Below are 16,538 nucleotides of genomic sequence, written 5' to 3'. Positions count from 1 at the left end.
CTATATCAAAAATAAAAATGGAACTCAAAACATTGTGGTAACACACACAAACAGGTAATCTACTCTCATTTAAGGAAGGGAGCAGCTTTTTTTAAAAAAAAAGTACTTAGGAATTCTATGGAACTTTTTATAGGGAGAAGTTCACACAGTCCAGAAAACCCCCTCTGTACATTGGCCTGCTGTTTCTGTACCTGAAATGTACAGCTAGCCTAAGAGAGGCAGTTTGGTTTAATGGTTAAGGCCTCAGGCTAAAAAGCAGGAGACTATGAGTTCAAATCTTGCTTTGGCCATGAAAGCCAGCTGGGTGACCTTGGGCCAGTCACTCTCAGCCTATCTCACTTCACAGGGTTGTTGTTTGTTGGGAAAATAGAAAGCAGCAGAATGTATTGGATATGTTCACTGCCTTAAGTTTTCTAAAAATAATAAAGGTGGGATATAAAATAATAAGTAAATCAAAAAGCAGGTTAGCTTATAGTAGAAATGTAAGCGGGGCAAGAGGCTCAGAAGAGACCCCCCCTAATTTTGGGGTTATAAAGGGGATGTGGGGAGAAGGGCCCAGACGATTCTGTTCATGTAAACCTCCAAAAAAGTACAATTATCTTATCTGAACATGTTTCCTATCTAGCCTACTTACCTAGTATGGGTGGCACATACAAAGCTTCAGAAAGAGAGGAATCATTCTGCTTCATTGTAGTGCTTGGGTTACAAACTAGAAATTAAAACAATAAAAAATCCAATATACTCAAATTATTGTATGTTTTGATATGACAAAGTTTTAATATTTTAGAACTGCCAGTACCCCAATCCAGTTTTCAGGGAATGTGGACTTTACATAGCAAGTCAATTGTAGCCTCTTTGGTAAGGAATAGGGTTTCACCCGTGGTTTGGTTGCATACTTCAAAGAGAGGAGGGTCATCCAAAGCCTTCTTCCCACATACTATAACAAAAGGATAGCCAAGTTTGTCAGCGTCTTTTAACCTTTTTCCAATGGTGAACTGAGTCCGGTCATCCAGCACAAGTTCTTCTTTAAGTTGGGGTATGGCTTCAGCAACACACCTGTGTAAATCCTCTATGAGTTCTGTTGTTTTGTCTGCCTTACTGCCACTTTTGGGAGGAATAAGGCAAACCTGATAAGGTGCTATGAGGTTTGGCCAACGAATGGCATTCTCTGTTGAAAGCAACTCAATGGAGGCAGCAAGGATGCGGGTGACACCCAACCCATAACATCCCATTTCAGCTAGAACAGGCACATTGTCAGCAGTTTGAACAGTAGTTTTAAAAACGGAAGAATATTTCGTTCCCAAGAAGAATGTGTGGCCCACTTCAATTCCTTTCTTCTCAACCAGCTTTCCTTTGCAAATGGGGCAATGCATCTCATCTGACTTTACTATCTCTAGATTGGCTGAAAAGTCACAGTTGGTACATATCGCCAATCGGTCCTCACCGACATCCGAAGGTAGCTGGAATTCATGAGACAATGTCCCTCCGATGCTTCCTGTTGCTCCTTGGACTTTCAGAAATTGAAGCCCCAACCGGCTGAATATGTTGCAATAGGCTTTACACACAAGGGAATAGGTCTGGAGTGCGGCCTCCTCAGAGACATCAAAGCTATACATATCCTTCATGTAGAACTCTCGGCCACGGAGTAACCCAAAACGAGGTCTCGGCTCATCTCGAAACTTCCTTGTCACCTGATACAACAAAAGAGGAAGCTGTTTGTAAGACAAGGAGCCTTGAGAAGCTACTAGGTCTGTGATGGCCTCTTCATGGGTAGGCCCTAAACAATATTCTTGACTATGCCTGTCTGTCACTCGCAGAAGCTCTTTACCCATCAATTCCCATCTTCCACTGGCTTTCCAGAGCCTTCCTGAACATAACGTGGGCAGGTTCACTTTTTGGCCACCTATGGCTTGCATTTCTTGGTCTAAAACTTTGATAAGCTTCTCCATCGCTCGAACGGTATAAGGCATATAGTAATAGCATCCAGGGTTGGCAGGACAAATCAATCCAGTCTGTAACATCAATGTTTGGCTTTTACACATTGGTTCTCCAGATCTGCTCTCCTGGAATGCTTCAGTGTCATCCCGCAGGTTCATTTGTGGAAAAAGCTTTTGTTTTTTATGAAAATTGCAGTAAGACCTGTAACTCTGTCTTTGACAGGACATGACCCAATTAGCCAGACAAGGCAGCACTATTTTTCCTGTTTTAAAAAGTTGTTCCATTTTAAGATTCATTTTAACATTCATAGAGGAAGCTTCAGTTCCAGATCTGCAGGAAAAGAGAAAGTAACAAAAACTAATTTCACATAATTAAGCTTATAAGCTACATTATACTGTATGACAAAACAATTTACACTACATTGATTGACAAGGAAATAAGAACTATTCTGGATGATATTGTAAAATAGTATGAAAATAAAGCATTTCTAGAAAAAAAAACTTGAAGCTTGTTTGCAGAGACTGTCTCAAAGAACCATTAAAAGTTATCCCCCCATCTCATGTATGATAAATAAAATGGACATCTTAAATCCTCATGTGAATTTAAATATATTTATAAATGGTAATTTTCTCCAGACCCTCCAACCAATTGGTATCAGAATAGGAAGAATAGAAAGAAACCCAAGTATCTTCTTAATCTACTTCTTAGCTAAAAAAAAAAAAAAAACAAACATTTTCCTTTTCTAAAACCCTTCAGGGAAATATAAGAGAGAGAGAAAGAGAGAGAAAGTGGGTAAAGGAGAGTGGAATTTTCCTTTTGTATTTTATAATATAAACTTGTTACAACAATTTCTTTTTATACTATTTAGCTAAATAGTAGTTTGGACTTTAAAAAATGTAGCTGGCATTTTAACTAGCTCCATCCTGAACTCCAATTGAGCAACAGACAAAAAAACCAGATTCTCTGGTTGATGTTGTAAATTGTGTAACTAATACAAGGAAATATAATGCAGGAATCAGCTAGCTTTGCAGCTGCTGAAGTAAGCTGAAAAAAATAACTTCAGAAGCATCCAAGAAATTACATACATTAATTTGATTTTGAGTAAAGTTTTATATTTTTGGATATCAATTTTTTAAATTGCATACCTATTACATGGAAATTGGACAGACAGGGGTCATGTATGTCTTTCTCATTGCCAAGAATCCTTTAACATTGGAAAGACACATTAATGGGCCAAATTACTTAGTAGATTGATAGGGCTTGCAACTAGAACAAACATAGAATATATATTGAAGGGCATAATAAAATACGGCAATACTTTATTAGAACTGGACAAAAAAAGTATGTATGCATTGTATTTATTTCTGGATTAATATATTGCTTTCTTTTCTCCTTTCCTTTTTCTTTCACTGTTGCTTTATTTTTATTTCTTCTGTTTTACTAAATCAATCCTTACCTTAGTAAGCACACAACTAAATAAAATATATTTAATATTAAATATACTAACTCCTATTTAAATTTTACTCCTTACTATGTATCTAAAAGTAGGCTACGTTTTCATTATAAAGTTATATATATATATATATATATATATATATATATATATATATATATATATATATATATATATATATATATATATATATATATATATATATATATAGTTGTTACAGTGCACACATTTCTTGTAACATTAGATCTTGCATCATTTTGATGCAGAAAGAAACAATGAGTTATTTAATACCACCCAATATTCTATTTTCAGTGTTATCCTATATTGCAACAAGGAAGCAAATAAGCATTATTAATGATGAGTTAATTGTGTACAACAATTCTAACTCAAGGCAAAGGTTATCACATTTTGGGAAAAGACACATCTCCATTTAGAAGACCATAATGATGGAAAAGGCAGAAGGAAAGAAAAGAAGAGAACAAACAGCAGCAATGTGGATGGCCCGGATTACAGTGGTGATGGGTACACTTTTGGAAGACTTGAAGAGTCAAATGGTGACAGATATCCTGGTCAAGGTCTACATTAGTGTATTTCAACCTCAGCAAATACAAAATAAGTGAACTTCAATTCCCAGACTTCCCCATCTAGTGTGTCCACACATGTTAAAGTTGCTGAAGTTGGGAAATGTATGGTTGGTCTATGTATTTGCTAAGTTGGTCTATGTATTTGCTAAGAGTCAACAGTGACTTGATTAAATGTAATGAATCAATCAACTATAAAGAATGCAAATGGGGAATAAAGGATCTTTATTCAGCCATATCTTTACTTTAGTTGCTTTTCAGAATGAGATTGGCATTTTAGCAATAGCACTTAAGACTTATATACTGCTTCACGGTGTTTTACAGCCCTCTCTAAGGGGTTTAGAGTCAGCATATTGTCCCCAACAATCTGGGTCTTCATTTTACCCACCTCGGAAGGATGGAAGGCTGAGTCAACCTTGAACCTGATGAGATTTGAAATGCCAAATTGCAGTCAGCTGGCAGTCAGCAGAAGTAGCCTTCCAACCACTGGGCCAAAGTGCTTGGGATAATGAGAGCATAGATGTAACCCCTGCCTGCCACTTTTTTAAAGCAGTTACATTTTATCTCAGGAACAATCCAATCTTTCCTTAGCTGTGGCAGGATCCAAGGGAAAAGATAGGGCAGGTTTAAAGACTCACAGGGAGGTATTGCATTCATGTTCCTATGCATTCCAAGCACTTTTGGGATACTGGGATACTTTTGGGATACTGAATATGAAACTTTGCAGTCTTGTAACTCACGGCTTGCATGGCCAGTGAAGATAGCTAAGGAGAACTTTAGTTCAGCTATATCTGGAATAAGTTTTCTAACTATGCTTTACTACAGCCATTCCCAACCTGATGCCTTCCAGTTTTCTGGAAAAGTATGGATACAGGTAGAGGAGGTTATTCCAATGCGTACTTTGTTAAATTAAATGCTTCTTGAAGTTTTTTGTGAAGATCATCAGCAACAAGCCTCCAAAGGAAGAAATTCTGGGAATAAGTCGCACAGCACGCAATGGGCATGGAAGATCATATATTTCGAGAGATTCAACCTAGAAATAAGGAGAAATTTTCTGACAGTGAGAACAATCAACCAATGGAACAGCTTGCATTAGGAAGTTGTGGGAGCTTCACCACTGGAAACTTTCAAGAAGACACTAGACTGTAATCTGTCAGAAATGGTGTAGGATCTCCTGCTTGGGTGGGGGTCGGACTAGATGAGAAGATCCCTTCCAAATCTGTTATTCTGTTATCTGTTACTCAAACTGCACCGCTGCCCCAACTGCAGATATACAGCTCGGTGTCTACAAAACAACAGTCCCGTGAGCAAACTCGCCAGGAACACCCCTCTTTCATCTTGCGTTCACTTACGGCACCGACCGTGGCTAGGATCGCTTTCTTCGTAAAACTCACCGATGCCATTCAATGCGGAGCGTGACCTTCCAGCAATTGCGCAAGACCTGCGAGCAATTCGATTGCAACTACGCATGCGTACACATAGTTTCCTTTTTATTTCGGAACGCTTCCGGGCTGACGCAGTGAAGCCGGCTGTTCCCGCGTCTAATATTCTTGGAGGAGTAATGGCATATGTTTCTGGTCCGAATTCCACCATGTGTCATATTAAGGAGGCAGTGCAAAGCTATTTTTTGTTTACATTTTAACGGCAAGCGCACGCACACGTTCGCCAGGTTTTAAATCTTACTTGAGACATATGCCTGGTCAGAACATTGGATATAACCACGACATTCTGTTATATACCCGCGCCCACGTTTCGGGGTTATAAGAGGCTTTGTTTTTCATGCCTGTTAGGTTGTTAATATTGCAATATTCTTTAATTTTAACAGCTATTATTGAAGGGCTAGCCCTCATCTATGAATGAGCAGAAAAGTATTGCAGCATGGAATTTGCTTCTGCGTTGATAGTAGGCATCCAGTCTACATCGGGACTGAACTGGATCGTTGCGCAACGGTGCAATCCAGATGACATGTGGACAATGCGTGATGGGCAAAGGAGAAGCTGATTATTTTGGCTTTGCTGTTCTTCCTTTCCCCCGCTTTTCCAGCTGGCGGGAAGAAGAAAAAACCTTCCTGTCAGATCATATCAGGAATGGGCAGGTCTAACTGAAAGACTTTCCGCCGATTTCTAGTCCCTTTAACCTCCACCCCATTCCTTGTAAAAATAAAATTAAAAAGAAAAACAGATTGAAGAGAGAGGAATCATATTCAATATTTGGATTTAGAACTTTTCTCCCCATATTTTCCTTTAGCACCAAGACCTGACTTCCCAATTCTTCAATGTCCCTTCTGTTCAGGAGGCAATGGTCTGTCATTACATGCTTTCTATTTCAATCTTGCAATAAACTGGTAGGAATTAAAGCAGTTATGCTGAACAATTCTGTACTGCAGTGCTGTTTCGATAGACTTAATTTTACTACTTGGCTATTGGTTTTATCATGAAGGATATAAAGTGATAAAGAACTCTGACAAATTGAAAGACAAAAAAGATAAGTATAAAAAGTGGAAAGGGGGGGACATAACTAAGGCAGAATATCAGCAAATAGCCGAAACCTGCAAAGATGAAGTGAGAAAAGCTAAGGCTCACAATGAAGAAAGGCTTTCCACAAAAGTAAAAATTAGCACACAAAAAAAAAGCAGTTTCCAACTTGTTAAAAGCAAGAAAAAAGTTAAGGAAACAATTGGTCCATTGCTGGGAGAAAGTGGCAAGAAGGTGACAAGCAACAGGGAGAAAGCAGAATTATTTAACTCATGTTTTGCATCTGTCTTTACACAAAGGGATAAAACGGTCCAACCTATCAAAAACAGCACCACAAAAATCAGATTAGGAACACAAATTGAAATAGGGAAGAAAATGATAAGTGAGCACCTGTCTACCCTAGACAAGTTCAAATCACCAGGACCGAATGGATTACACCCCAGGGTTCTGAAGGAACTGGCAGACAAGGTCTCAGAACCACTGAATTATATCTTTCAGAGATCCTGGAGTACCGGGGAACTGCCAGAGGACTGGAAAAGAGCTGATGTGGTTCCCATCTTCAAAAAAGGAAAAAAAATAGATCCAGGAAACCACAGACCTATCAGCCTGACCTCAATACCAGGAAAGATTCTGGAAAAATTAATCAAGCAACGAATTAGCGAACACCTAGAAGCAAACAAAGTAATAGCCAAAAGCCAACATGGATTTGTCAAAAACAGATCATGCCAGACTAATCTTATTGCATTCTTTGACAAAGTGACAAAATTAGTGGATCAGAGGAATGCCATCGATATAGTTTACTTGGACTTCAGTAAGGCATTTGATAAGGTAGACCATAACCTACTACTAGATAAAGTAGAAGAATGTGGGTTAGACAGCATCACCACCAGATGGATTCGTAACTGGCTTACCAACCGCACTCAACGTGTAGTCATCAATGGAACTGCATCTACATGGAGGGAAGTATGCAGTGGAGTACCTCAAGGCTCAGTTTTAGGCCCAATACTCTTCAACATCTTCATCAATGATTTGGATGAGGGAATAAATGGGGAACTCATCAAATTTGCAGATGACACCAAGCTGGCAGGAATAGCCAACACTCCAGAAGATAGACTCAAGATACAGAAGGATCTTGACAAACTTGAACATTGGGCACAGTCTAATAAAATGAAATTCAATGGTGAAAAGAGTAAGGTTCTACATTTAGGCAACAAAAACGAAATGCACAGGTACAGTATAGGTGGTACCTTGCTCAGTAGTACTAACTGTGAAAGGGATCTTGGGAGTCCTCGTGGACAACCATTTAAATATGAGCCAGCAGTGTACAGAAGCTGCCAAAAAAGCCAACACAGTTCTAGGCTGCATAAATAGAGGGATAGAATCAAGATCACATGAAGTCTTAATACCACTTTATAATGCCTTGGTAAGGCCACACTTGAAATACTGCATTCAGTTTTGGTCGCCACAATGTAGAAAAGATGTGGAGACTCTAGAAAGAGTGCAGAGAGGAGCAACAAAGATGATTAGGGGACTGGAGACTAAAACATATGAAGAACGGTTGCAGGAACTGGGTATGTTTAGTTTAAGAGAAAGAAGTACTAGGGGAGACATGATAGTAGTGTTCCAATATCTCAGGGGTTGCCACAAAGAAGAGGGAGTTGAACTATTCTCCAAGGCACCTGAGGGTAGAACAAGAAGCAATGGGTGGAAACTAATCAAGGAGAGAAGCAACTTAGAACTGAGGAGAAATTTCCTGACAGAACAATTAATCAGTGGAACAGCTTGCCTCCAGAAGTTGTGAATGCCTCAACACTGGAAGTCTTTAAGAAGATGTTGGATAGCCATCTGTCTGAAACGGTATAGGGTTTCCTGCCTAGGCAGGGGGTTGGACTAGAAGACCTCTAAGGTTCCTTCCAACTCTGCTATTGTATTGTATTATTGTGCTATTTGATAGATGACTGCTTGTGGCAGGAAAGTTTATGCCAGCTACAGCAGAGCTGATAGAGAAAGGCAAAAAGAATGTCTATTTTTTTCTTTAAAAAAGAAGCTTCACTTTTCTTTTTTGGATCAAAATAATAATAATGAATGTGTTATCTTGGTGTCTGCAGTCTGTGAAGATCTGGGTGGGGGACATCAGGGTTCAGCTGAACTCTGGCAAGGCTGGCTTTAGTTTAGGGGGCCTACTGGTTATAGAACTATGACACCTTTGCTGCTGGATGGGGTGGTATTGCCTCAGACGGATCTGGTGTGCAATGTGGAGGTATCCCTTAGATCAGTGTTTTTCAACCACTGTGCCGCGGCACACTAGTGTGCCGTGACATAGTGTAAGGTGTGCCGTGGGAAAATTACTTTATATATAGTCAATATAGGCACAGAGTTAATTTTTTTTAACATTTTCTAATGGTGGTGTGCCTCGTGATTTTTTTCATGAAAAAAGTGTGCCTTTGCACAAAAAAGGTTGAAAAACACTGCCTTAGATGACGGGTGTCAGACTCAACACGTCACGTTGCCATCACATGATGTTTCATGATGTTTTTTCCATTCGTGGAGTTGGGGTGGGTGTGGCCTATGTGTGATGCACCCACGGGCCACCAGTTTGACATCCCTGCCTTAGATTCACAACTCCTGCTCAACGAACAGATAGCTGTCTTGGCTAGGAGGGTCTTTGCACAGCTTTGTCTTAGGTGCCACTTGATCTGGATTGAGAGGTTTACTTATGCCCTAGTCACCTCCATATTGAACTATTGCAATGTGCTTTATAAGGAGCTGCCCTTGAACAGTTTTTGGAAACTTCAATTGTTGCAGAATGGAAGACCACCGAAAGATCTCAGAGCTATACATTAGACCAAGGATAGATGGGATAGATGATAGATAGATAGATAGATAGATAGATAGATAGATAGATAGATAGATAGATAGATAGATAGATAGATGATAGATAGATATACAGCAATAGCACTTATATATTGCTTCACAATGCTTTTACAGCCTTCTCTAAGTGGTTTACAGAATCAGCATATTGTCCCCAATAATCTGGGTCCTCATTTTACAAACCTTAGAAGGATGGAAGGCTGAGTCAACATTGAGCCTGGTGATATTCAATCTGCCAAATTGCAGGCAGCCAGCAGGCAGCAGAAGTAGCCTGCAGTACCACATTCTAACCACTGCGCCACTGTGGCTCTTAGATATAAATGATATAAAGATAGGTAGATATAAATGATATAGAGATAGATGGATACAGAGGTGGGTTGTTCCCAGTTCGTCTGAACCGGTAGTGATAATCTGGCCTGGGTCGCAGAACCGGCAGCAACTCAGGCTGGCCATGCCCCCGAACCAGTTCCCCTGTCTCTGTTGGTATTGCTGGCATCTTGTTTATTATCTTTTAATGGTTGCTCTTGCGCACAAAATGCATGCGTGAGCAAACCTGTACCGGTTCGCATAGGAACCCACCCCTGGATGGATAGATGATAGATAGATAGATAGATAGATAGATAGATAGATAGATAGATAGATAGATAGATAGATAGATAGATAGATAATATAGATCAGGGCTGTCAAACTCACGGCCCATGGGCCAGATACATCACGCGCTGGCCACACACACATGCCCAGTTTAGCGAAGGGGAAAAATGTCCCAATATGTCACGTGATGCCATCATGACAATGTGAGTTTGACACGGCCAAACTATATCTGTATTGTCTGTCTAGCTGTCTGTCTGTCCATCCTTCCACCTCCATATAAATTTGTGCAGATATTTAGATAGTTACTAGAGGCTGAGCACAACTTGGGTGAGGTTTTACCTCTAATTTTGGTTATCAAGGACTTTCTCAGTTAAACTTTTAAACTATTACTTAGAAAACTGATGCTTATCCTATGCGTTATTAATTTTCCTGCAAATCCTGCTTAACTGTTCCTTGCACAATATTCTATTTTTACAACCTGATCAACAAGGTTAGATAACTATTTTAGAGATTTTCTCTCTCTAAAGTTACAGAAGCCTGAGCAATTGGATACCATAAAGTTAAGTAATATGGGACTGGTGTATTTCCCTCTTGTTTTTCTGTCTTAAGCTGTTTTCCTCTAGGCAATTTTGTTTAAACAGTGTAAGTGGAATAAAATCTTAATAATTCTGTAGTTGTAAAATATTAGAGTTCTGATATAACGGTTAGCAATAATATGGTTTGTTTGGTTTTTATTAGCAGTCAGTAAAAACCCACCCAGCATATTCTATAAATGGTGTTTATGTCTTAGCAATGGTTAGTCCTGCTAATTGTAGTTTAAGCTAATCATAACTTTATAAGTTGTGAGACTCTAGTCTAAAAGCATAAATATTCATTTAATTCAAATTATTTTATTTATCATCAGAGGTCAGCAATAGAAACAACCAAATAAAATCCAACAGTTAAAAGGAAATAGATTGTTGAGTAATTTTTGCTGTCAAGTGTCAGAAATGTGGCTATTGTGGAGGTGGTTTTGGATATGAATCTGAAAGTAAAAAGTGGGTTTAAAAATAGTCTATTCTCCCAGAGCCCCTTATAAAAGAGGATTTATCATTTCTGCCTGAAGACTATTATAAAAGTTATATTCAAGAAGAATATGTTGAATTAGCTCAACTTACAGTCACAAGAGCAAGTGCATTGAAATAGGGGAATGAGTACACATCTAAATTAGGTGAAAGAAAAGGTGATGTATGGTCTGCATTAAATATATAATCTTAAATTATCCTCATGGAAATCTGTCACTGCTGCCTCTGTTCATTTCCTAGGAAAGAAAAATCCTCGGCTTCATAAATTTAGAGAAAAGTACTTTTACTAGGAACAAACTGAAAGCAAATGGTTTCAAGCAAGCTATGAGGGAAAACGCGCAAATACATCAACTTCAAACACAGTATACAACCCATTGTAGCTAGGCAACTGCATACTCGAGCCAACGGATCCGACCTTGAAGATAACAGCAGTTGCAAAGCTGCAATATAATCTTCTCCCTATTCCCTGCCCCCTGTCTATGGCAGCAAGCAACAGGCTGGCTGACAAAATATTTGGTGGTAGAAAGCAAGTCCATGACATCCACAGTCCTACTTCTAACATAGAGAAATGGTTGGGTGTACAGGAAAAAATTAAGAGATTGATATCTGTGGAGTCCTTGGTGCTTTCTGAGCTTGGTTGATTTTTTGCAGACACTTCATTATCAAACTAGGTAACATCTTCAGTGCTAGAAAAGGGAGTAGGGTTTGCTATCTATCTATATCTAGTAACGTGCTGCCAGTGAAGATGCTGTTTTCTCCTTGGTAGTTTTTTTTTTTTAATTAGGATGTTGTTTATCTGGTCTCCTGATATTAATCTTTGCTTATTTGGGAGTTAATTGCTGGCAAGGAGGTATTCTGGTCTTTTTGTTTCCTTTTTAGCTTCTTCTGTTTATTTCTGTTTATTGTTTTTAGTGTGTAGATGCTGTTATCTCTATGTGCTTGTTGATGGCCAATTTGTCTGAGTGCCAGGCTTTAAGGAATTTCCTAGCATTTTTGGATTTATTTAGTTATCAAAATTCTTAACCACCCATCTCCCTCGTAGAGGGGATTTAGCTTGGTCTAGAATGCTCATCATTTCCTAGCTGAAATTACTGTCATATAGTGAAAATACGGATTGCTACTCTTTCCATTCCTGTCACTTATCCTCTCTCACACACACACACAAGTCAATTCTGCCTAAAGGCAGGGTTGCTCTTGGCTCTTCCAGTTGAACATAGCTTGTCATGGGTGCTTTCAGTTTTTTGACTTGCCCCTAAATTGCTTTCAAAGTTCTGTAATTGATTTATAGCATATGACATGGGGGACAAATCCCTTCTCTTGGATTTGTTTTCAAGTGAATTGTAATTTTTTAAATCTTAGTATAAAAATAATATTAGTAAACAGCCAGTCAAGAGATGATCTTTATAATGCCATAAGTCCAGATGTCCAGATAGAAATTTGACTTGGTTGTATCAGTGCAAATGCTATCCCAGACTGATGATCATTTATTTTATTTCCTGAGGTAATTTCCTGGAATTGGGACAATTGTACAAAACAAAGGAGGGTTGAAATAAAATAGATTTATCACTGTGAATTTGTTCTTTTTATAATAATGAAAAGATGCTTATTGAATGTGTGTGACAAAAGGGATGTAATTTGAGTGTCCAAAGAATGTTCTGGTTCAGTTTCAATCTGGGTTGTGTAAGAATGATAATGGACACACAATTGGAGAGGAGGCAGATAGGTTTATTTGAAAGCATAGAAACAGAACTTGAAGCTACAAAATATAGTACAAAAGATCAGATACTTTTATAGGGAACATGGTCTTTGTGAGAGGATGTAGGGTATGAATAAATATGTGCCTCTGGTGATGTTTAACTTAGTTTGGGTTACTGGTGGGCCACATTAATGATTAAAAGGAGTACAGGAATAAAAGTAATTTTGAATTAAAATTCTTTTTACAATTATTAAAATTCTTCCCAAATGAGAAAGTGTCTCAAACATGACCTTCCCTTGTATTCATTACAAAAATCTTGTGGGGACCATCTGGGATGAGTTTGATCCTGTGACCCCCGAGGGCATGGACAGGATTATGGGGAGACTCAGTGCTGCCACTTGTGTGCTGGACCCGTGTCCCTCTTGGTTAGTCTCGGCTTCCCGGGAGGTGACACGAGGCTGGCTCCAGGCGATTACCAATGCTTCGTTGAGAGAGGGGTTCTTTTCCACTGCCTTGAAGGAGGCGGTGGTGAGGCCCCTCCTTAAGAAGCCTTCCCTGGACCCAGCTTCTTTAGCCAACTATTGTCCGGTCTCCAACCTTCGCTTTGTAGCAAAGGTTGTTGAGAATGCGGTAGTATGTCAGCTTCCCCAGTCCCTTGATGAAGCTGTCTACCTGGATCCGTTTCAGTCGGGTTTCAGGCCCGGATATGGCATTGGTTGCATTGGTCGATGATCTCTGGCGGGCCCAGGACAGGGACTGCTCCTCTGTCCTGGTCCTATTAGACCTCTCAGTGGCTTTCGATACCATCGACCATGGTATCCTACTGCGACGACTCGAGGGGTTGGGAGTGGGGGGCACCATTTTACGGTGGTTCTCCTACCTGTCAGATCAGTCGCAGTTTGTGTTGACTGGAGGGCAAGGATCGACCCTGAGGCGCGTCACTTGTAGGGTGCCCCAGGGGTCCGTTCTCTCACCCCTCCTGTTCAACATATATATGAAACCGCTGGGTGAGATCATCCGTGGTTTGGGGGTACAGTATGATTAATATGCTGATGATATCCAACTTTTCATCTCTACCCCAAACCACCCAAACGATGCCCTCGATGTGATGTCCCAATGCCTGGAGGCTGTGTGGATCTGGATGGGGAGGAACAGGCTCAAGCTCAATCCCTCCAAGTCTGAGTGGCTGTGGTTTCCGTCATCCCGATTTGTGCATCTTGTTCCATCTTTGATGATAGGAGGAGAAATTTTAGCTCCCTCAGAGAGGGCCTGCAATCTGGGCATCCTCCTGGATACATGGCTTAGTTTAGAAGAACACCTGATGGCCGTGACCAGGGGGGCCTTTTACCAGGTTCGCCTGGTACATCAGTTGTGCCCCTTCCTGGATCGGGATGCTCTGTGCACAGTCACTCATGCCCTCGTCGTTTCTCGCCAGGACCACTGTAACGCTCTCTACATGGGGCTGCCCTTGAAGAGCACCCGGAAGCTTCAACTGGTCCAGAATGCGGCTGCGCGGGTTATCATGGGGGCACCTAGGTGCTCCCATGTTACACTCCTTTTAGGCAGCCTGCACTGGTTGCTGGTTGTCTTCCAGGTGCGATTCAAGGTACTAATTATCCATGCGCTCCATGGCTTAGGCCCAGGGTACCTGCGAGACCACCTACTGCCACCAGTAGCCTCCCATCATCCAGTGCGATCCCACAGAGTTGGCCTCCTCAGGGTACCGTCGGCCAGACAATGTCGGCTAGTGACCCTCTGTGGGAGCGCCTTCCCTCTGGAATGAGCTGCCCCCGGAGCTTCGTATAATCCCCGACCTCCGGTCCTTCCGACGCGCCCTAAAAAGTTGGCTTTTCCAGCAAGCCAGCCTGGCCTGAACAAAACAAAACAAATTATTGATCACTGTTAATTTTAATTCGATTTTTTTTAAAAAAAATGTCATTGTCAATTTTAATTGGGTTTGGATTATTCTATTTAATTTTTTTAAACTTTTGTATTATGTGTTTCTTTTAATGTTGTATGCCACCCTGAGTCCTTGGGAGAAGGGTGGCATATAAATCTAATAAATATAACCTAAACCTAAAAAGGAAGGGGAGAGGGAAATACATTCACAGATTAGCAAGATTCTTATTTGTGTGTAGTTTATACACACAAATAAGTTTGTGTGTCTTTGGTTTCCAAGTTTGGTCTAAGTTTGGCCTGGCAGTTGTTTGCTGTCAGTATTACTTGTGAAGAGGAACAAAAGGGTCACCTTCTTTGAATAACAGAATAACAGAGTTGGAAGGAACTTTGGAGATCATCTAATTTTCCAACCCCTTGCTCAAGTAGGAAACCCTATACCCGTGATGGCAAATCTATGGCACGTATACCACAGGTGGCACACAGAGCCATATTTGCTGGCACGGCAGCCCTCAGCTCTGGCATGCATGTGCGTGCCAGCCAGCTGATTTTTGGCCTTCTGGAGGGCCAGTGGGGGGCCATTTTCACCCCCCAAGGCTTCTGGTTGGGCTGTTGGGCCATTTTTCTCCCTCCTCAGGCTTCAGTTGAGCCTGCGGAGCCTGGGGAGAACAAAAAAGAGGCCCAATGGGAATGAACTTCCAGAGATTTTCCTGAAGCCTGGGGAGGAAGAAAAACGCCCTTCCCTGGTTCCCCAGAGGCCCTCCAGAAGGCGGAAACGGATTGTTTCTGAACTTCCAGTTGGTCCTTTGGATGTGTTTTTCGCCCTCCCCAGGCTCCGGAGGCTTTCCTGAAGCCTGGGGAGGGCGAAAATGGCCTCCCCCGGTCCCCTAGAGGCCTTCTGGAAGGTGGAAACAGATCATTTTTGAACTTCTGGTTGGCCCATTGGGCCTGTTTCTGCCTTATGGAGGGTCTCGGGTGGGGCAGGGTAGGCCGTTTTCACCCTCACTAGGCTTCAGAAAAGCTTCCAGAGCCTGGGAGTGTGAAAATTCTGCCGCCAATGGGCGCGATAGCGTGTGCACACTGTTTTGGCACACCTTTAGAAAAAGGTTAGCCATCACTGCCCTATATCATCTCAGACAAATGATTATGCAATCTCTTCTTAAAAACTTCCAGTGTTGGAGCACCCACAACTTCTGGAGACAAGTCGTTCCACTGATTAATTGTTCTAGCTTGTCATGAAATTTCTCTTTAGTTCTAGGCTGGTTCTGAGATGACGATCATTTCTAGAATTCCTCAAACAGCCTATAGCTGCCTGTTATTAAGTTTCATAAAAGCTTAAGAACTGGTGCTGGAGTTACTTTGATTTCCCTTTCCAATTGTGATCCCCCCCCCCCCCCCGGTACATATTTTTCAGTGTTTAAGCAGCCTTTTGTGTAGGAGATAGGGGAGAAATGCTAAATAACTACCATTTGTAAAATTAAGAGGAACCTGATTCCTCAGGCAATTTTACTTGTCTTTTTGCATTTCCTGGAAAGCTGACCTGCACAGGTCAGGCAGGGCCTCATAAGTCATAACCTGTTATTATCATGTACTGCTGGGCTGGTTTTATCAGTTTATTTTTTATTTTTTAACCTTGGACACTTACTACAATGTGAATTTTGGTGAGATAACAGATAAATACATGTTTAGAATTATCAGAGAAGGAAATTTATGGCGGATTCCAGAGAAAGATAATCCAGGCTGTGAAAGAAACAAGTTTACAGTTTCCCTGAACAGTATGATAGAGCACAACTGAAACTCTGCCCATTGCCTTGTTGGTGCCCTTGTTATGAGTGGTCAGGTACCACAATTCTACTTAAGTGAACCTTAAACTTTTTTTTGATGGATAAGAACTTTAGTATTTTAGGGGTTGTTACTGTGGATTCTGATGCACAGTTGCTGGAGTCTGGAATCCTTAGTATCCAGGGAGACCTC

At 40.8% G+C, this 16,538-nt stretch overlaps 1 protein-coding gene across 4 annotated transcripts; it reads right to left on the bottom strand.

Annotated features, from left to right (window-relative positions):
* Positions 1 to 747: 747 nt before the first annotated feature.
* On the bottom strand, positions 748 to 6,095 carry PARS2 (prolyl-tRNA synthetase 2, mitochondrial). Of its 4 annotated transcripts, none has more exons than XM_087719623.1 (3): positions 5,164 to 6,095; positions 3,024 to 3,042; positions 748 to 2,268 (listed from the first exon to the last, which is right to left on the bottom strand). In XM_087719623.1, the coding sequence occupies exon 3, from the start codon at positions 2,244 to 2,246 to the stop codon at positions 813 to 815; it is 1,434 nt and encodes a 477-aa protein (XP_087575749.1). In that variant the 5' UTR covers positions 2,247 to 2,268; positions 3,024 to 3,042; positions 5,164 to 6,095; the 3' UTR covers positions 748 to 812. The 4 variants fall into 4 exon arrangements, with proteins under 4 accessions (XP_087575749.1, XP_013914156.2, XP_087575750.1 ...); XM_014058681.2 differs by lacking the exon at positions 3,024 to 3,042 and adding an exon at positions 4,873 to 5,005 and having other exon boundaries at positions 5,325 to 6,095; XM_087719624.1 differs by lacking the exon at positions 3,024 to 3,042 and having other exon boundaries at positions 5,325 to 6,095.
* Between the last annotated feature and the right edge of the window lie 10,443 nt (positions 6,096 to 16,538).

This window comes from Thamnophis sirtalis, unplaced genomic scaffold (genome assembly GCF_051295495.1).
Source record: "Thamnophis sirtalis isolate CommonGarterSnake01/CBP01778 unplaced genomic scaffold, rThaSir2_p1.2 scaffold_7, whole genome shotgun sequence".
NCBI classification, from domain to species: domain Eukaryota; kingdom Metazoa; phylum Chordata; class Lepidosauria; order Squamata; family Natricidae; genus Thamnophis; species Thamnophis sirtalis.
The sequence above is the reverse complement of the archived record's forward strand: the minus strand, read 5'-3'. Positions and strand labels throughout refer to the sequence as shown.